The sequence below is a fragment of the Petromyzon marinus genome, chromosome 4, assembly GCF_048934315.1.
Source record: "Petromyzon marinus isolate PM22_M1 ecotype Great Lakes invasive population chromosome 4, UKy_Petmar_22M1.pri1.0, whole genome shotgun sequence".
NCBI lineage: Eukaryota > Metazoa > Chordata > Hyperoartia > Petromyzontiformes > Petromyzontidae > Petromyzon > Petromyzon marinus.
The window spans coordinates 14131830-14154758 of NC_133670.1; the positions used below are offsets into that span (position 1 = coordinate 14131830).

Here is a 22929-nt window from a genome sequence, read left to right on the forward strand (position 1 = left end):
GTGTAATAAAGTGTGTGTGTGTGTACCGTGTGGAGAGTGGTGGCGCAGTGGTCATGGCGCTGTCCCTTGAGCCTGGCGATCCGAGGTCAATTCCCGCTCACGGACAACACCAGTGAGAATTATTTGAACCGGTGTGTGAACATCGCCACTGGGGAGACAAAGGTGGCTTGGCGTGGTGCTGGCCACCCACCCCTCGTGTGCCATGTCAGCCTTTCGTAGGTGCTCGCTCATTGCACTTGCCCCATCAGTAGGTTAAAGCTATCCGGGGGATCTTTGTGTGTACCGTATGCGTAACAGTGTATGTGTCGTGTAGAGTATACATATTTGCGGTCTATGTTTAATGTACATTGTACGTCCACGCAGATTGTATGTCACGTACTGTGCATATGGGATGAATACACGTACAGTGCTTATGTAATGAATGCATTCAGGCGATAAGCATGCACTTTTGTGGGCCTGAGAGCCAGGCCCCATCACTACCTGACCTGTCCCCAGGTCCCTAGGTCAGGCTCCTGTGCTGGACTCTGGAATCAGTCAATGATTAGCATGGCACACAAATAAGTACATCGCACCTTGAAATATATCGCAGAATGGACCACACAGAAAAAACATTAGCAGCTTAGCTCTGAAGCACTTACATGATATCTGCATGTGCAGGCTTGAACACGGTTTGTAACCAAATTGTATGGTTTTCGTCAAATAGTTGTGTTTGAGAGTGGTATCTATCATCCCACTTTCTCACACTCAGATTCTGCACAAAACAGGCTGGACTTGTGACGAGTGCACCATCACTTGAAGCGTCAAGGGTGAAGGGATGGAGACGAGTCACAACAATTGCTTGCTGAGCTGAAACCAGTTTTGCATCCTGAGATTCATGATGTATGGTATATATGATATTTTGTCGTCAATTGATCGAGTAGCATGACTCAGGATTATGATACACAAAAATTTGTCGTGGATAAAAAGAAAAGTCAGCACTAGCGTTTCATTTTTCGCAGTTGTGCTCTGCTGTGTTTTCGGGTTATTCCGCACGTTGTTTGGCACAATGTCTGACATTTTGCTGCACATGCTGGGTTTCAACACCTGAAGCTCCCGGCATGTGGAACGATTTGTTGGACATCATACCGATCAAGACGTGGTATAACCTCGAGACTCATCAGCAAACAAAAACAAAAGTCCAGTGTCCTCATGGTCAGATTGAACACTGGACAGTGATCATCTCGCTCGGCAGTGCCGGTCCAATCATATAAATTCCATCTCCTGCTGGGGGCCATTTTCTCCAAAGAGTTGTTGACACATCCATCCCACCAGTGGTACAGCTCACCAGGTGATGCTTATTTTACCAAATGTAAAGGGATGATCATAAGCTGACTCGATGCTTACCCAGATTTGAGCTCAACGTTTCGCAATTGGGGGCATATAGAGAGCTCCGTCCCAGTTTTTGGAACAGCATCCAAAAATCACAAGATGATAAAATATCCGTGTTAAACGTCATTTCTGGAAGTCTATCTAAAAAAGCTTAAGAGATTATTTGATTCTTTCGGTAAAGTCACATAGATAGAAAAATACAAATAACTGCCTTGTGTGTTTGGTTTGTTGTCCTTCAACCGTACCTCCGACTAGCATGGTTGGCTACGGTCTATCTATGTGACTTTACCGAAAGAACCAAAGAATATGAATTCCTGCAGTCACTAAAGTTTTAAGTCAAAAGCTTAAGATGCTGTTAAACATATTCTTGGTTCTTTCGGTAAAGTCACGCAGAAGGGAAACAATAAAATAATAAATATATAAAGCAATAAAATTCTCACGACGTTTTCTTGTTGTGGTTTTCACACCTGATGATGATTGCTTGTGTTGCAGTCGAAACGTCGTGAGAATTTTATTGTTTTATATATTTTTTATTTTATTGTTTCCCTTCTACGTGACTTTACCGAAAGAACCAAGAATATGAATCCCTGCAGTCACGAAAGCTTTAAATCAAAATGCTGTTAAACATTTTATCAACTTGGAATGAAAGCCTCTCTCTGCATGCGTCTGCCTATGCTGTTCCCCGTGTCTTTGTTTTATCATTCATTCTTACCTGATAATGGTTGCTTGTGTTGCAACCGAAACGTCGTATTCTATTATTATTAGATTTTATTTTCTACGTGACTTTACCGAAAGAACCAAAGAGTAATTCCTGCAGTCACGAAAGCTTCGAATCTAGTTTTTACATTCAAATATAGCAATATATAACTGTATTTTAGTTGTCTGTTGAGTAAATGCACAATGCAGTTCTTCACAACGCATTTTTCTTCTTCCACAAGCTATGCACGCGTTACTGACGCCCCAGCTGGCGTGGAATGTGTGGGGCCAAATGGGCATTTTGTAAAAAAAAGTAAAAGTTGTCCCTGCGCTTGCTTGCTCGTGTTCGTAGCAACGTTGATTTGCGTACTGTATACACAATGACTTATTCATGAGTGAATTGTCCTGTGAACACGGTGGGTGCACACATAACTTTGTCTGCCTTGAATTCTATTCGTTTGGGTAAAAACATTAATATCGATGCTGCTTTAATCATGGCAAGGTCGACGCTGTACAGCAGAACCTGCTGGGTTTTTTTTCTTCAGTAGATGTACTGATAACCAAGCTCTCACACGTGTTCTGTGGCATTTATTGCGGCGATCAAACAATTCAGATCAAGGTTTTGAGGGTAGCACGTCAAAAAAAATGTGCAGGGATGTCCAGTTGTTTTGTGACCCCAAATTAATTGACCCCGAACATTTTTTTTCCCTTTGCGTATTCATTTCTGTTTGACATCAACCTTTCTTTAAAACAATTAAGTTTTAGAGAATTAAATGGGGATCACAAGATGTCTGGACCACCGTGTACATTGATAATACCTACATTTTCCAGAAAGACAACTTAATCCATGTCTCAAACTCCAATTAGCCCACACTGCCGTGCATACCAATCTACATCTTAATATAAAGTACCCTAACGTAATTAATAGATTCCTAAATGTCAATGTAAATGTGAGGAAGCGTGAGTGACTAAATAGTTACCTTGTGAAAAATATGCCACTTAAGTTAATGAAAGGCAAACGAACCACTTCGATTATAATGGAGTAAACGATACTGACATTTTTTTTAAACGTTATTATATACAGCAATTAACTACACTTTGATCATTTAATGGGAGTATACCGTATAAAATGTACATAAAATGTATTGATAGGTTTGAAAACTTGGCCCTTAGAGTTTTTTCGTGAAGGGGCTATATAACGCTTTGACCTGAAAAATGCATTTTGACTTGGGCATGTAGCGGGAGGCCTGCTGGTTTATGATCAAAGTGACTGTGGTTGGAAGTAAAACATTTGTGGTAGACGTTATCATGCTGTCTCTCCTGACTAGTCATTCAAGAGGGCACTAATGAAGGGGTTGAGGGAAACATCCTACAAAACCAGGGTCACACAAACATTCCTTTGATGGGGGCAGGGAGACGTTTGAGAAGACTTGGGGGTGTGTGGTTGAATACGTTCGGAATATTTCGTGGTGTGGCATGTCGCCGTGGTAGTGTGCCTCGTCCACAATTTTATATCGCACATACGGAGCACATGTGGAGCACATCAAACCTCCTCGTCCCCTTCAACTCCGCTTGCTTTTATATTCCCTTGAATGGAAGCTGTCCATTGAAAATAATTAGCTCAGAGGAAATTATACACAGAACAGGTATTTTTGATATGAATTGTCACAACTGAGCAGAGCAACATATCTATGATTAGGAAATATCAACACAACCAAGTATCAATTATGTTTAATATGTTTTTTTCAACGAACATCTTTTATCCACTTGCCAGACTTGCATTCTCCAACTGTGGAGATGTTCTTATGTTTTGTGGTCTGACCCCATTTATTGTATTGTTAGAGCTAAGTACAGTTGAATTGAGTGCAATTGTCCATATTTTAAGGTGAATTTCTGTGCAGTCATCAATGACTGGCGTTCATGTGACAGGAGCTGCCTCACTTTTCAATTTTGAAGGAATAACAGGTTTTTTTCATCATCTACATACCACTAGGAAAACCACAACCTAAATGTTGGTCCTTAACAGGCTTGGCATTTATGTACTTGAAATATATTTTTGTGTGACCCAGCCAGATCTTTGGTATTTCCTTCGAAAACTTTTCTCAAAAATACAATATATTTCATTGTATTGTGCAGTTATATCATGTCCAATTTACATATAAGTGAAAACAGTGAAGTAGTAAAAAAAAGATATATATGCCAAAAGAATGTGTCAAAGAGGCTCGAGATGAAGCAATACAAACTTTTGTGGACAACAGAACTTCTAAATCCACAGTGAAATGGGGGGGGGGGGGGGGGGGTGACCTACCCTTGGATCCCATAATTGTGCTGTGCCGCGAATTTTAGGAAGAATTAGATCTGTACTCCATAGCATCTGTACCATCGTAGCACACCCATGAGAGAGAGCCTAACAGCTCATTGGACGATTCCTGCTGAAATAAAAACAATCTATGAGCCACACAACTCCGTGAATCAACAACAAAACATGGAGAGTTCTGGAAAGCACAGCATGTGACTACTGCCTTCATTAATCCACAAAATATCGGCGATTCAAAAGAGTTCCACCACATTTCCTAAGAGCCAAATTAAGGAAATCTGCAATATGGAGTGTACGTTAAAGGATGTTTGCATTTTTGTAACTTTGTATTTAAATCTAAAAATGTAATATAATTTAATCCTCGCAACAGGTCACGTCAGTACAGATAGCCCGTGCAACAGTTTGTCTGTTTAACACGTAGGCTTTCGCGACCAATATTATTCATAATAAAGGTTTTTGGGTTAGATCGCGTTATTTATAAATGTGTCGTAACCCTCCACCACCCGACACGGCCAATCAGCAAAAAAAGTGTCACGTTGACAAAAGACAAATAATTCACTACTTTAGCCCACCGGTGTGTTGAAGAGTGAATCCACAACATTTGCAGTTTTTGAGTACGACGTTTCGCTGGTAATTACATCCAGCATCATCAGGCAATTCGCCAGCATGGTAAATCCCTCGCTTGCTCCCGGTCTTAAATAGAGCAGCAGGGTGACGTCATCATTTTAACTCATATCAGGTGCAGTGATTAGAGGCGGAGGGGGGGTATTGTAATTATATAATCGATTAGTAATCAGTCAATGGTTATGATTAGTAATGAGTTGTAGATTAGTAATTAGTTGTAATGTGTGTTAGTGATTATATGCTATGTTAGTAATCCGTTAATTAGTATGTGTTTCCCCTATAAGGAATTGTAATGTGTATTCATATTCAACAGTTTGTCTCTCTGCATTTTCGTTTGTCTCTTTGGATCACTGCCACCGCGGATAATGAGAGTTACTCAGAGGGCACACACATTTTGGGATTCACAGATTAATGGAGTTGTCCTGCACTGTAAATTAAAGTCTAGATGAATGAATAGCACGTAATTTTGCTAACACCGGACGAGCATTCCGTCGGTATAATATTAAATGCACCTTAAATAATCTACCACTTTAACCTCTGGAACACCAGTTCTATACGTTTCTCTAAGAATATCGACACATAAAGCTGCATTTTCTAAAGATTTCATTCAGTAAGAGGTGAATGCTTTAAAACGTTTAGTGTGATAAGACAAGCTGCAAAAATACACTTGGGAGAGAAAAAAAGCCCTACAGTATTGCTCTTGAAAAAATATGACATAACATAGTTGAACATCACTTAAGCTTTACATTACGTGACTGAATAACAGAATGAAGGGTCTCAAAGTTTCCTAGTTTGGAATGTCAAAATAAACACAGACTGCATGTTTGTACCACGTATTAACTGACTCGACTTCCTTCCTGTCTAGGTCAAGTCTCCAACTGTCTCAAAATAACTATCGACTAAATTCCTCTACCAATCCCATTGAGCAATGTACAAGGACATGAGTTTTTTTTCAGGCAGACTCGCACCGCCCGAGCATTTGCATGGTATCCACGGCTGAGGTGAAGGGTCGGTGAGGATGAGGCATGACGTCGGCACGCACGAACCCGGCCCAACACTGCGGAATGTAAGGGACGCCATCTCCGCTTACTTTCCCGTCCGCGTGCCAGCCAGCAAAACATTTTTGTTTATAATATTATACAGGCAGTCCTCATCTTAAGTCTGTTCGACTTAACGTCGATGCGCACTTAACGGCAGGTTGCCAATTGGCACTCTTGTTATTACTTACGGTTCTAGACACAAACATCCAGATGTACGTTGCCCAGTCAGCCTGCCTCCCGACGCACTCCGATATTAAACCTCTGCATTGTTCGTGATTTCGAAGGATTTTTTTTTATTCATTTCATCCTTAATGCATATCTGGCAACCCCTTATTAGTACTCTACCTTATTACAGACCAATTCAGACGTTATTCATCACATCGTGCCCTTAAAAATCTCAACGTTCATCCTACAAAGTCCCATCACAAACGGCTGTACGCCTTATGAACATGAAAACTAAATTTCCCTGTGTAAGAATACGGGTAAACCATATTGGTTGACAGCTATGATAATGGCTGATCAAAGGAAAGGTCTGTGCTCTCGTGATGATGTTGAAAAGTAACGTAGCAGAAAGGCCATTACTATGTTCGGTTCAAATAAGCCAAAAATTCCGGAGACTCAAGGTAATAACATTCTGAACATTACTGTTATTGTACTTTATATATGATTGGTAGTTGATTAAAGATGCTATTTGTATTCATATCTATAAAAAGTTGCATATCGGACCCATGATCAGTAACGTAACCCCCCCCCCCCCCATTATATCATTGTTTCTTTAGGAAAATCGGTCTCGACTTACGTCGTTTTGACTTGCGGCACCTTTTCAAGGAACGTAACCTGGCATATGTCCGAGGACCGCCTGTGTACATAATGTATGTCACAAATACACGTGGCTCTTGCACACAACTCGGAGCAGCAGTTGGGTGCTGGAGTGTGTGGGGGATGGGGCCATGCATTCCCCCGTTCCCCCCCCCCATCTTGGATCCACCTGTGTGTCTTGTGAATAGCTTCAATGTGCCAAAGAATCCAGAAGGGAAGTCATGCACTTTGGTGATCAATGCATAATTGGCTGTATTCCTTCGCAATTCAATTAATAAAAAACTGAAAGTAATATTTTATGGCACTTTTATCTTTCTTGCAGAAGCTTCAAGTTATAGCTGGGCCTTTACTGTGATTAGTTGTTCGTGTTTTTTTGTTGTTATACTTAATACATTACGTACTTATTTAGAGGATATAATTAAGTGCAATTGTGCACTTAATTTAATATTTTAAAAATAATTACGCATTTGTGTCCTGATTTATAAACACTTACATTTTGAAGTTGCAGACAATGGAGATAAAATGCTTAGAACTCATTCTACAATTCTGCTTTCGAATACACCAACTTGGAACAAAATTATTCTGTAACATGAATCGCATGTTGCATAATGCGGACATGCAGAGCTAATACTGAGCCAGTCATGTGTAGATTCAAATGCTCATTACAGCCACTTTTCTCAATTAGCTTTTCGTAGGAATCGGTCTTTTGTCTGAACAACACTCATTTTCTTCTGGCAATGCTTTTTAATTTGATTATTTTAGCTGGCACACATAGTAAATCAGGAAATATTTTAATATTTGGGGTGTACATCATGAGCTGATTAGTAGGGAACCAGGAGTACTACACTCCATGCATACAATAACATATCACGTCAGCACACCTAGCTTGTTGTGAAGGTTTGTCTCTACAGCTCCGTTTGTCTCTTTGGCACCGTTCATCCCAAGTGCATGGGTCCTGCCTTGTCCTCTCGGTTCTCTGTTTTTAGCAACTGTCATGTTTTCTCCACACGTATCTGTCTTTCTTGATGTTGTATATCAGACCCTGCTTGGGTTTCCATCGTACTATTTAATATTTGGCTTTAACTTTTTTCACCTTTCCATATTACTCCTCGCTCCTCCTTTCTATATGACAAACCCCCGTGGTGCGTTTCTTCTCATCCTTTATCAAGACCGCCATCAACATCTGTGACAACTTGCTAATGCGTTCCGTTCTCGTCAGTTCCATCCACATTTTATAAGAAAATAAACTAATGTTTGGCTGGTCATTAGGCATGATCTGTGTGTTTTTCACGTGATACTGTATAAAATGGTGATAAGTGAATTCACGTCAAGGCCCACTGCAGGACAGGTGAAATCCGATAATCCGTGATGCTGTGTTGGAATTCACCCGCAGATCCTATGATCCATGGCACACTGTGGGAAAAAAAATCCAAATGGCGTGCTAAACAGTTTGTGCTATTGTGGTATTTCACAGATTTTAGACGTGTTTAGCCACATGACTCGGTTAATCCTTGGGAAAAATGCAGATTACAGGGGTTTAGCCATGTTTTCCTAAACCCCAAATGAAGCACATTTACTATATTTTAATGATGACTGACCATGTAAGCACAGTCTGTATCTCACTGCATCTCCATTTGTCTTTGCATCTCTATTTACTTCTGCAGCTCCGTTGGAATCTCCATTTGTCTCTCTGCATCGCCGTATGTCTATTCTCAACTTTATTTGTCTCCCAGGTATCTCCGTTTGTCTCACTGTTTTATAGTTTATTTCTGCAACTCCATTTCTCTCCGCATCTCTGGCTCTCTCCAATTCTTTCTCCGCATCTACGTCTGTCTTTATCTCCGTCTCTCTCAAAAGATATTTGTTTGAAGTGCTTCAATACGTCTCTCTCGCTGTGTTGCTAGTCTCTGTGAAGGAAATAGTTTTTTATGTCGTTACACTTAAAAAATAATGATCATCCATGCCGTGGAGTACACCATCAGTTATAGGAGGAATTAGGAATGAGTCCCAAAATCTGCAGCAAAAACTTGCATTTCAGGATCTCCACCCGTGTAGATTGTGGGAGTTTTTGTGACCGTGGGAGACACCGTGGATTTATATATTCGCGAATAATTGGTGCGCAGTTCATCAAAGTTCGACTTTACTTTTTCAAGCTGAAGAAATGGATATTGCTTCATTCTTCGTCTTGTCCCTTGACTTGTGCCAATGGGACGGGGGACCATTTTCTGCACTGATCTCTACTTGCAGTCCTCTTTACATTTCTCTCTGTCTCTTGCTGCATATTTTAACTGAGATTTCATCCAATATGTGATGCTTGGCATTCCCTCAGATCGTCCTGTGCCTCCTCCCCTTGCACTTTCGAATGTTACCTCCATCGCCATCCTTTGCAGCCGGTCACTATTCATCCTGGTCACAGTCTGATATAATGTAGTTCTTTTTCATGTGACTTAGTAGCTAGCCTTCTTCTTTATTTATTTTATTTCAAGGACTTTCTTGTTCAGTGTAGGTGATTTAATACGAAATTTTAAGACTTCCAAAAAGCTTTAATTTCAAACGCTGTGCTTATTTTGTTCTTTTTTTAAGCGTCCAAATTTGAAGCCCATTCATCGTGGCTGAACACACCAATGAGCTCAAAAATGTCTTGCTTGATGCTAGAGTGGAATTTTTCCACTTTTTAGATTGTAAGCATTTTCCCCAAGGCCTTTTTGCCAAGTAGAGTAGTCTTGTTCTGTCCTTTTTGCTGCTGGTAACTGCTGTTAAGATGCAACCAATATTTGAACTGTTTCACCACTACCATATACAATATTTGTTTTAAATTGCATTCTTATAACACTATTTTACTACAGTGTGTATGTATGTGGAGTACTCTGTATAGTACTGTATTTAAAACTGATCAACTGTTTTGTAAACTCAAAACCATTTCCAGATTACTTCCTGCCATGACAGAAATTAAGAGTGATTTATTCACAAGATACATTTTCTGACTGATGTGTCTTAATATTTGTGGTAAAGATGTGTTTCTTTTTCTGGATGTAATTGGCCTGTAGCTTGCCTTGGGCACATTTGTGGTGAATGACGGAAGCCATCCAGCACTGCAAATAGGGCCTTGCCATGAAATGCAATGCCGTAGATATTGTTACGCAAGGTGCTGTGTTTTGTTTGAATGTGGGTTTTATATCATTGCGTGTGACATTACATTGTAAATCTATCCTTAACTGTGGTGCGTTGTCTACAGAAATGCATAACAATGTGTGCAGGTGCTGTCAAGCATCAAGATATACTGTACAGTACTTATATTACAGTCGAGCTTGGTAATTCCAGAAGGAATCGTTCTGTATTATTATGAATTCCACCCTGCACGATTCCTTAAGGAGTTTATGTAAACATGATTTTGAGCATGAACATGTCATGGAATTAAACAAATATGAATCTGGTACAGCGATGTATAGTGTCATGAAATTATCTTAACTGCAGAAATGCAGTAGCTAATTTAACATACATTTTTCAAAATGTTACCACAGTGCAGAATTTGGCATGTGACAAACATTTCTCTTAGTTTGTGTGGAAAAGTGTGTCTCCCCTATTTTGTGAATTAAAAAGGTAATTTGAAGGGATTTTAGAAGCAGTTATATGAAATATGCTTACATAGACCAGAGCTGCAGGACACATTGAGAGTTCAGAAGGTTTACAGTGTTGAAATGCATTTGATGATGCCCATAGTACAATTAGTACAAAGTTATGGAGAATAAAGACTAAATATTAGTAACCAGTTGAGCAAAGGCGTTTGATTTAGTTGATTATTTTGTTTGGAAATAATATTTGTGGGTATGACTGATCTTTTATGTGTTGATATGTCACATGAACCACACAATTCCTCCGATGAATATATCTTCATGAAAACCACGTGGTTGGATGTTCTGAAGCACTTTGTCTGATTCACTGATGCCACTCATGACATTAATCATTTATAGTGTTCATGCAATGATATGATTTCTGACGAAAATATGTTAAAGCCATTTTTGTTGTTGCTGAATGAATTTTTGAAGTGTAATTTCTAACTCTTTTCTGATTGCAAGTGAATCTTAAAACACTGAGTGGTAAAAGACGATATTGTACGAAGGATTTGTACATTCACAAATGTTCTTACATCACAAAGAATACTTGTTTTTATTTTCATTTCTACAATACTGTATAATGTAAGGTGAGGATGACCACAGTGGAGTCTCGATTTTTAATGAAAAATTCAAGTTAAATTATTTTGTTAAGTAAATATCAAAAATACTGTTAAACACGTAGGCTTTCGCGACCAATATAATCCATAATAGAGGTTGTTGGGTTAGATCGCGTAAATATATAAATGTGTCGTTAAAACCCGCCACTACCCGACAGCCAACTCATGAGGGTTGTCGCGCAGAAGCGTGGTCACCATATCTACGCCACTATATAAGGAACGAAACAGTAAGACTTCTCCACACATCTGGCTGTCGCCTGATGAAGCTAGTGGTAATTACTGGCGAAACGTCGTACTCAGATTGTAAATGTTGTGGCTTGGCTCTCCAACACACCGGTGTGCTGTACTAGTGACGAACTGGCACGTTCTGTTTACGTGACAACCCTTACTAGTTGGCTGTGTCGGGTGGTGGCGGCTTTTAACGACACATTTATATATTTACGCGATCTAACCGAAAAACCTCTTATGGATCAACAATACTTTCACTATTATATTGGTAAAGCAATACCTATTTGTGATTATTGCAAAGTTTAGATACTGCCGTGGTTTCATGGTTAGTGCACAGGACTTGCAACCCAGAGGACACCACTGTAATTGTAGCTACCGGTATGGCAGTTGAAACAATGGGCAGATTTTGACTTAAAGCTTTCGTGACTGCAGGAATTCATATTCTTTGGGTCTTTCGGTGAAGTCACGATTGCTTGTGTTGCGATCGAAACGTATTTTGTATGTTCTATGTGACTTCACCGAAAGACCCAAATAAGAATGGGCAGATCGCTTACACATTCTCCTGCTCAATCAGCAGGTCGTGTGTGGCACTCGCACTTGCCCAGAAGATGTTTGGCCAGCATAGTAGAGGAGGCCAAATGGTTTCTATAGGGGGCTTTTTGGAGCTCCTCCCTCGTGGAAGCCCTTTTGCCAGTAGTGGTGTGAGCGAAATTGGGTTTCGGCGCCGAAAGTTGGTAAATGGCCTCTTTAGGCATACTTTCGGTTTCGGCCAAAAGTAAATGTTTTACTTTCAGTCTGGTTTCGGTTTCGGCCGAAACTGATATTGACTTTCGGTCGTCATTCGCCAACCGAAGATCTATTTTTAGCATATAACGCGAGTGCTACCTCTATCACTCTGCCTATCGGCCGGTCAGTCGGCGCTAGACAAACCTATGCGATAGGCTGCACACACACGTACACACAACACACAAACACACACACACACGTACATACACTAACACGTACACACAAACACGTACACGTCAGCAGCTTGGGAGCGAGGTTACAGCAGCAACACATGGTGTGCTAATGTACATACGACCGGTCAACAGACGGCAGCCTGTCTGGCTTAATGCGGAAAAACTGTTGTTTCTTAACTACGACATTCGTTTGTTTGGATATAATTACTAAGTAAGTGACACCTCAAGATTTGATATTTAGCGACTCTTACTGCAGGCTCTGAATGATTAGTTCTAGATTTATTTTTTTATTACAGTAGCATTGCATCGTGACATTTCATAAATCTTGTGTTCGGTAACTTTGGTTATATACCTTTCTGTTTCGGTCACGGTCGAAATTGTAGTTAAACTTTCGGTTTTGGTTCCAGCCGAAAGTAAATTCTTTCGGTTTCTGGTTTCAGTTTCGGCCGAAACCAGAAATTCAGTTTTGGTCGGCCTCTTAATTGAAAGTGAATCTAATAAATAATTATACAGAGCAACAAAGTGGATTTAGTGTTTTTATCTATTTCTTCAGCACTTGAGACAAAAGGTAATTCTAATTTATGCTTCTGCATTATGGTAAAATAGACATATATCTCGGTGATTTTCCAGATATTGTATCGAATTCCAATTTATTTCAACCCCAGCGACCAAAAAGCAGAAGAGAATAAAGTATCAGAGCAGTGAATTTGAACAAATTGAAGGTCAGTTATATACGGTGCAACATGTAACATGAAGTGAGGTGTTTTATGACGTAGTTTTGTGCAAGATTCACTGCCATGAATACAGTGCTACAGCGAAATGCAGTGAAGTGTTTGATGACATACTTTCCTGCAAGATTCACCGCCGCTAAATTTACACAAGATACAATTATACTCTTATTACATTTTTTCGTAAATATTACAGCTTCCGACCTAGGACGGGCAAACGAAGCTAGTTCACTATAAACGCCTCTGTATGATCTACATTATTGCCTTTAGTGGGGACGAGCTGTCGTGCAACACTACATTCAAGTTGAATTTTGAGTGACCATTGAGAGAGGAGAGTGCTCTTGTTGTTGTGACATACTGCACTGCTGAAGACTTTCAACTATTTTGTTCTACTTAATTTTCATGCAGTCGATATGGCTTTGTTGCAATGTTTTGTAGAAACTTGATTTCATTGTGGGTCCAGCTATATATAGATTTTGAAGGACACTGGGAGAGGGTGCACGTTGTTCACTGGTGCATAGTTGTAATTGCAATGACATTTAACATTTATTTTACTTAAATATTGGACAAAGAGAAAAGTTATTTGTCGTTAAGGCCTCCCCACACCGCGTCGGTCATTGGGATTGTTTGACCATACTTCACCTTTCTGGTCAGTGCGGGTTTGTGAGGGCCTGGGAAAAGACTGGATCACATTTCACTCACCAGCCATTGCTGGGAATCAGGCTGAGGTTGCCGGCTGAGTTCATAACGTCGTAGTGCATTATCTTTTTAAAGTAAAACCTGACCTTTTGTTTTTGGCTGGACATAAGGTACCCTATTTATTTAACGGAGCCAGATTTATTATATTCTGCGTGATGTTTTGCCAATAATGTGGGGTCGGTTATCAAGGAATGTCCTATTCACTCATAGCTAAGAGATTTTCTAATTGGCAAGAAGTATCGGCAGGCATTTTTTGTATCCGAAACACAGCACATCTGAACCAGCGATAAATTTCCATTGGAAACATTTCTGGGATACCTGAAGGCAGGGGGCCCTGTGTCGGGGGAAGCGTCTGGGAGAGAGTGACAAAAGCCTGCCGTGACTGTGGCGATCAATGCAGCAGAGAATGTCAGCTTTTCCTTTGCAAATGCAACAAGTACTTTGGAGGGATAAAAGTTAGTTTCATAAATGGATCGCCAAGGCCAAAATAAATGGTTGCTTTGCTTTATTTTAGCAATTTCACACGTCACGTGGTGCATGTAGTCACACATCCAGACGTGGCTTAGAATCATGCTGCTTCTTTGTTTTCAAAGATATTAAAATAGTCTTCTTATGATTAACCTGCCTTACTGGTAAGGTCGGTCTGAATTATCATTCTTGCCGCTGCAGTATAAATACTATTCTTTGGCATTTGTGGTTAAAAAATAGTACTAGTCCTTTTTTGTTCAAAGGTTTCCAGTCGAGCTAAAGAATATGAAATTATGCGTATAGTAAATACCGGATTATTTCATTTTAACCTACGTCTGCCTGACCTCATACCCTGCGAAACTTGGAGTGCTTTTAAAGTTAACATTTTTGGAGCCTATGCGTTAGCTTGGCTCAACCTCACACCGGCTGGTTGGCAGCTGACCCAAAAAGGTCAGGCCTGCTCAATAGTTTAATGAAAGAACTGCTCTGACAGTGCTTGATGGATGGCTCTTGCAACCCACCCCCTACCCGTTCCTCAGTCTCCTCCCATAGAAAGGTCCTCTGTGTTCATTGTTGAAATGCCAGATGGTACCCCTCCCCCACACCCATCTAAGACCCAAAAAGTGGACGAAAAGTGGTGTTGGGGGAAGAATTCGTTAGTGTCTTTCGAATGCTTTGAAAAAGAGATGCGTTTAGTTTTCCGCACCATTGAAAAAAAATATTAGTTATTCCATGTGATATGACTATGGTGTTTTATATCAAATGTCTCGTAATTTTGTCATCAGTTGTTGTGAGACGTATCCGTTTTGGAAACTCGTTTTCATAATTGATGATATTCATTCATGTCCTGGTGGAACACTGTATGTACTGTAATGTCATACGGCCAGAAATCCCTAAGTCAGCAGAGCTTCATATCATCTCTGTAAAGGAACGGCCTTGGAAAATGACTCCACTAAACTACTTGTAGAGCCACTTCAAAGGGATGCTATTACCTACATTTCGTGGCCCTTCATTATGCGGTTTTAAGAGCCGGGCACCACGTGTAAGCCATCTTCTACATTCAGGATTTATACATTTATCTCCAAGAGTTGGATGACACTGAATTAAGTTAATTAATGATAATTTTAATTCCATGCAATAATTGGTCACTTGGCCTTTGATGTTTATTGGGAGTGATTCCAACTACTTTAGTATTCTGCTGTACTTTTAACGTCTAAAACTTACCATTTTCTCTATGGGTGCATATTATCTAGATGCACAAATAAACTACAAAAATGGTCATTGTTGAAAAAATAGTTTTGGGGGAAAAGCAAAGCTGACAATGCTGGAGTTCATGTTGAAAAACTTTTGATCAACTATTACAGTTAAGCAAGCATTGTTCTGGAAGGGAATGAGTCAATGCAGTATTTTTTTTTTATGAAAATGATTTCAAATGGAAAAAGTGCTTTTGGCGATGGCGGTTTTTAATTCAAATGCAATGCCATTGATGTATTTTCCAACAAAAGTCTAGTGCCCCCGAATAGTTACGCAATATCAGCAGGCAATTTCTTAAACATGCTCGGTGGATTGTTGCTTCATGTACTGTATTCTAGACAACGGTGTCTTGTGCCGAATAAAGAACCGTACCATTTAATTACAAATATACACTCTTCAGAGTTGGGCGTGCAGGTGCCTGCTTAAGCATTCCACACTATATGCTGTGAAACTGCCTTCCCATGAGCGTCGAGGTGCCATAACCCCGCCTCGCCAGGAGAAATCGGCACAGAAAATATGGACTCCATATTATGGGATAGAGTGTTACCCCCCTCACACACGTGGGTTTTCTCTGGGTTACTCGGATTTCTTCCCACATGTAGCTGTTGTTTAATTAGTCGATAACGCCTTCATATATAGAGGACTGCAGAGCTTGGTGGTGTTGGGGGGTGTCATGTTGTTTTATGTCGATGGAGGACCCATATCTTGCAAGGAAGGGTCCTTGCCTTTAAACATTGGGCAGTTTATCGGAAAATTGGTACAAGCAAGCCTGGCTGCTGACGAGACACTGGATGTCAAAACTGGTAGCGTTGGTGTTAAACTAACGCTACTGATGAGATGTACTCCCAGGAGGTCGTGCGGCCGATAGGTTATTTGCAAAAATACATTTTATTTTTCATTTCATGTGGTGTGAGAAACTGGGCAGTAGGTATTTTTTTTATCATACAGTTCAATTGATGGTTTCAAGCTATTGAGCACAATTGAGAATTTGGCTGCTGGAATGACTTAATACAAAGATAATACATTTATTAATTCAACTTTATGCCAATCTTAAATGAATTGGACATAAAAGCTAACAGTTTCCTTGTCATTCTTCATTACGAATCCGAAGCAGCATTTGTACTGTAATCTAAACGTGTACGCATCGCATTTCACACGTACAGTTATTATTGATTTGTAGATGTGGAGTCTTAATGTAGCTGTAAGCGACACCGTCTACAGGGTGCTGGATTCGTGAGAGCATGGCGATATCAACGTGTGGTGGGCTTTAAACATGACTCGGTGGTATAAATGTGGTACTGTAGTATAAGTGAGGTCCTCTCGTCATGCATGCACATTTAACTGGATCACGCCCCTTGGTAATTTCCCAGTGTAATATGCTGACATGTTGCTCGGTATGTGAGGTGATTAGGGCCCACTTATTATGGCACTCGTTTATCAGTTGCTGGTTGTAGATCACAGAATTTTTCACATGAGGTTTCATAAGTGTGAATAAGTGAATTATTTCTGCATCACTGAAATGTGCTACAATTCTTCTGGTGTATGCACCATGCTTTCGATCCGCAATTTAAAAAAAACATCACTTCAGGTCACACTGAATTATAATTACATCATTAATTGTCAAATTTAATTATCTCACAAAATAAATAAAAACGATTCCAGCCGTGGAATAGCTATGTGGATGAATGACTGCATTGCAGATGGGATTTTGAGTTTCAATATATAATTTCTCAGGCCTCGCCTATAAATAAACGACTAAACATGATAGCGCAGTAATATTAATGCTTGCAGAGGCAATGCTACAGAATTCATTTCTGTTGGTATCATGCAAGGCTAGGGGTAGAACCATAACGTACGTAGGGTCAGATTTACATCATGACAAAATGGGAAGATCACATTACGCTGATGATTTGCCCCATGGTGATGCATATAATTGGCGTGTTTTCACCAACCATCTGGACATTCGCTGACACATGAATCTGCCCCATACAACACAACATAGACAATTCTCTCAAAGGCAACTTTGTTTTGAATATCAAAATCAGTTTGGTCCTGGTTACATATTGCTCGCAGCTTCAGTAACTTTCTTGCATACACATTCATATGCTGGTCGTGTGCGTAGCATCTCGCTGCTTCAGTGCTTAAATCATCCAGGTCCTCGGCTATAGTTTGAGCAGCAGATGCCTCAAGCATGCTGCTCATCATCACTTTATACATTATCTGCCAGGAGGTGGATGCAGAGGGCAGACTGGTTCACTCATGCAGACCGTTAAGGGACAACCGTGAAAACAAATAACTCTTGCAGAGCAGACTAATGGAAGCAACTCTCTGTAACTCAAAAATTCGGAATCCGTTTTAATAAGCTATAGCAAGGAGCATGTACAGTGTGACAGGGATTATTGGGCATAAATGAGGGGTGGATTACACAAGGCACATGGTCATTGAAAGACAGAATGGGCATTGTAAGTGCCCATGTGTGCACCTCATCAACCTCATCACCATAATCAGAAACAGGTAGGCGATGAAGGCCCGTTTTGCCAACCATAATATTCCACTGCATTGTAATAGGCCTGCAAGATTTGGCCGGTGTCACTACAGATCTGACAAACCCATGAGTCCCTTGAATTACCGACTAGATGGTGCCATGATGGAGATGTACATATGTTGAACTTCTTTCACACTGTACGTAGCCAACCATGTTAATCGGAGGTGCGAGAGATGGATGAAACAGATAGTTGGATCACAAGTGACAATTTAGCTACACCAGGAAGAACCATATAAAACAGGCATGGCTCTGCAGTCCAGAGACAACGTCTTTATAAAGCCTTGTAGCTGCTGCTGATGGTGTTCCGAGGAGGAGAGATGGAACATTTGTCTATGTCAGGTGAAGTGTAATTTTATAAGCAACAGCTTTCACCGAGAGATGGGATTAAATCATGTAACTGTGATATTGTAATTACCTAAAAGATTGATGTATAACAGCACACAAACATCACGTTATTGTGCCATATAGTCCTGACCATGGGGTGCCCAAGATTGGGTGAATCTGCACAGCCATGAGCGACCTGAGGTGGGCAACAAAATTAGAAGGTAGCCAAGAAGCGAGGGGAACAAGAAGCTGTGGCTGTCCTTGTGAGAGAGCATCCTTCAGGCTCAAGACTGGGCGAGACTACACACAGCGTGTAGCATGTGTGTGTGCTCGTCGCGTGGAGGTTCTCCGAGTTGAGTCGGTGCCTTCTCTTCAGTAAGGGTACACTGTAAACCATTTTGTGTGCTCTGCAAGCCTCCTTTAAATTAATTTCCAATGAAATTCATGTTTGCTTTGAAATCCTTTGTCGACTGGTCCGTGAGCATCATCGGTCACCCGCCGTACATCTCCCACCCCGCAGACAGCCTGTGAAAATGTCGATCAGAAAATACAGTGGATGATTTCACACTGCTGAAAGAGGCATTGACATGCAATTTCCTCTGAGTGCAGACGAGAACGTTTTCCTTTGAAAATAACTATCTCAAAACACTGAACATCTCAAAACAGCAAACAATACAAAATAGTGTTACGATTTTAGCAAAATATTAGAGTACTGCACATACATTGAATTTGGGTGCAAGGGAGCAATGTCGAGGATAAGGATGATTGCATTCTCGACCATGTTAATCTGATTACCAGCAAGTCTCTGACTTCTATATCCAATTTGTCCGAAAATAGGGTTTTAATAATAATTAAGATCTATTTACCGTTTGTAAGGTTATTGCAAAACTTTTAAAAAATCACATGTTCAATGTCTCCGTTGCTGGATAATTCATTTTAAAGTATTTCAGGAAACACGAAAGCTGTGTCAGGTCCTCCTAAGATTTACTTTTTTGTAACACATTTCCAACATGTTTTAATTAAACATGAGCGCTGGCCAAGGATAATCAAAATATTTGTTTTGTTGTGAAACTGGTCAGACTATTTATAGTCAGCTCTCTCTGTTGAAATAACATAAAATTACTTGACGGGTCACTCAATGTCTGGATGTGACACTTCTCTGGGGCCGAGAGTGATGTTCTCTGCCAGATTTTTGGAAGCTTTTGCAGCTATCGAACAACAAGTGACCTGGTGCGTTTTGAAACTATTTGGAAATGCTGCAATTGCTCTCATTTGTGTGACTGCAGGTTGTATAACAACATGAGGAAGAGAGTTGCAGATTTTTTTTCTCACAACAACATAACTATATTGAAGCTATCTTCTTATTATATTCAAAATTTATCCTCTTATTGTTATGCTTTAGTACATTTTCTACTGTTAAGAATGTAACGTAAGAAAAATTACAAACGCAAAAGTGTCATTCGATCCATCTAGCTCATTCGATTGTGAATAGCAGATTGATTCTAGTGTCGCATCGAACCATTTCTTGAAGAGTCCTGGTGAATCAGCCTCCACCGTGTGTTGTATGGGCAGCTGGTTCCGGACTTCTATTGCTCTTTGAGTAAAACGTTGCCCTCTGGCCTTGCTGTAGTTTTAAGGCCTCTTGTGAAATGATTATCAATCATTGAGTAAATTTAAACATCCCTTCGCAATATTTTCTGAAATGTATGCATTCGAAGTATATGAAAGCCTTTGCTCATGGGACAAGTCTCCCATGAGTAAAGGCTTTCATATTCTGAAAATAAATATCTGCACATTCTCTTCCATGTATTTGGTTGCAGATACTAAGAATAATGTACTGCATTTACCCAGGATAGCCTCAATCAATCTTAAGGTTTCCAGGAGGTAACATGGAAAGGCTCACAAAAATAGATTCAAGAATCCATTGCTGTAGTGTCATCTCTTGGCCACTTCACAGCGTGTACCTATAACACTTGGTCCTCCCTGGCAGTATCTCATCTACGTACTATCCAAGATCGAACATACTTAGCTTCTGAGATTTGACATGATCAGGCACATTCAGGGTGACATGGTTGTAAGGTTTTTTTTTGCTTTTTTAAATGAATACGCAAAGTGCTTAACGTTACAATGACATATTTTCCCTTTCTTTTCTGTGATTCTTGGTGCAGCATTGAAGTGCTTCTGCCACCACTGCGTCTCGGACAACTACACTTGCGTGACGGATGGCGCATGCCTGGCATCGGCCATGCGCAGGCGGAGCCCGGTGGGGCTGACGCACATCCGCGAGTGCATCCCACGTGAGCGTCTCGTGCCCCCCGACCGCCCCTTCATGTGCGTCAGCTCCTACGATCGCGAGGTGCAGGTTACCAACGTGCACTGCTGCAACACGGACTTCTGCAACATGGTCGACATCACCTTACCACCACTCGTGGGTGAGTTTCCCTCCGGTAGAATAGTTATTTTTTATATATACTATTGTTTGGAATGCATGGGACATAAATTACAATCCAGCCTGGGCCATGCACGGTGGCATACACCTGTTAAAATTAAAGTTTGGATTTATGGAGTATCAAAATGCTGTCCAAAAGCATTGGCGATGTGCAGAAGTCATAGGCAAAGGAGAAGAGGTAGAACTTGAGCATGGGCTATTTTTTTATGCATTTGCTGAGCACATGCCCAAAACGTGAAGCGGCCAGCAACAAACAGCACCGTTCATTGTAATAGAGAAGAGTAAACACTGACTTGAACAAGCTAGGGGATCGAGAGGCCAATACAGGCAGTAGAGGGTAAATATTGACTTGGGGCTTCACCAGATCTTTGTTGCTGAGGTGGAGAGCACATGGATTAATGCATTTCTGTGAAAAAACATACTTTGGGATTTTACCAAAATATGATTCCATTTGTGCTATCGGCATTATCATGAACTAAATAATCCATTCTGAACTCTCGCCACATTGTAAAGCCAAATTTTATATCATAGATGTTTTTGTGCAGTCATTGGTGCCTGGGCCAAAATGGATCAACTTTTTGCACTTGGGAACTCGTTTTCCTAATGGGGGGCTGCCCCAGATTAGCAAGCCCAGGACATCCGCTGGGCCAGCACAGCGCTCTAGCCTCGGCCGTTACTTGGCCATCTCTCGAATATTTCCACCCAAACACTTAAGTAATGTGACTCTTTAAAGGTTGGGATGCTGGATTGCACAGAGGCCATCATCAATAACGATTTGAAATGCTATGATGTGGCCAGTACAGGTTGTTCAACTGTCCTTCTGGATTTTTGAGTGTTTTCCACTAGAATACATTAACATTCATGAAACTGCTTATTTTCCACGTTGAAACAAAACAAATTGACCAAATGTCACAAGGTAGAACCCCTGGAAAAAATAAAGTATATTTGATAAGGATAAACAACAAGACAGATTTTAACTCGCTGCATGTGTAATGACAGGGTGACACCTGCCGGGAGTGGTAATTACGGTCATGGCTGCATTACATAATGCCTTATTATAAGGAGGGTGTATCTCGGGTAAAGGTGAAAGGTGGAGTCGGTCGAGAAGCTCCGGGAACCAGCTCGAAGGTTTTGAAAAGGGGGCGTGGCCAGAGGTGGAGCTTGGCCGTGCCGGGGCAGATATAAGGGAGACCGAACCAGAGGTTCATGGCTGTTGCGGGTCCTGGCTGCGTCGCTGCTCGTCGTCATCTCTTTGTCTCCGACCACGTGGCTGACCTTCTGGAAGACTCTCTCCGTCTCCGTCGCTGCGCTGGTCAAACAGCTTACATTGCGAAGCCGGAGGCGGGGCTACGTGTTAGGATCGTCTATGTGTAGCTGCGTTGCACAATATATCGCCCAGCGTGCTCTTAATAAATAAGACGCCTTCTACTCGACGTGTCCCGGAAGTCGCTCACTACACATGTAACCTGCTATGATATGAATCATAAACATGGATGCTGACAAAGAAAACAGAACAAATGCTGAAAAATATGGAAATGATCACGGAGGGATGCACACTGGAAGTTACACGGAGGTAAAAAGAAGAACGCATGGTTTAGAAAACAGTTGAAAATTAGATATCTTATTGACTCAACAATTGTAAGTGAGCTTTGACGGGATCATGGAATGGCAGCCAAAAGAGGAAACACGCGCGAGAGGATGACCACTACCGAGATGGAGTGAAAAATCAGCTCATGCCGAGGAGCGAAATTAATTTTGGCATCACATGACCTTGAGGGATGTCAGTAGCTTGTAGGAGATTCTTATTCAGCAGTGGATAGAACATGGTTGATGATTTGGCCTTGCAGTAATTTCAAAGTAAAATTATTAAGTCAGGTTAACACGTAGGCTTTCGCGACCAATATCCACGTTGTGCAAGAGCACAGAAGGGGTGGTCAACACATCTACGCCTCCTATATAAGGAACGAAACAGTAAGACTTCTCCACAAATCTGGCTGTCGTCTGATGAAGCTAGTTGTAATTACTGGCGAAACACCGTACTCAGTTTGTAAATGTTGTGGCTTGGCTCTCCAACACACCGGTGTGCTGTACTAGTATACTACACTATACACTACACTATACACTACACTACTATACATTACACTACTAAACACTACACTACTATACATTACACTACTATA

The 22929-nt window shown here is 40.8% G+C and overlaps 1 protein-coding gene across 3 annotated transcripts in view; it reads left to right on the forward strand.

The window, feature by feature from the left end:
- Nucleotides 1-22929, forward strand: part of LOC116938657 (TGF-beta receptor type-1-like) — a 55095-nt gene that overhangs the window by 3375 nt on the left and 28791 nt on the right. For 2 of the 3 annotated variants that reach the window (XM_032946079.2, XM_032946078.2), the window contains exon 2: nt 20469-20732. In XM_032946079.2, the coding sequence (XP_032801970.1) occupies nt 20469-20732 (264 nt within the window). Of the gene's footprint in view, nt 1-1826; nt 6072-20468; nt 20733-22929 lie in introns of those variants that run through there. The other variant, XM_032946080.2, reaches the window with a different exon arrangement.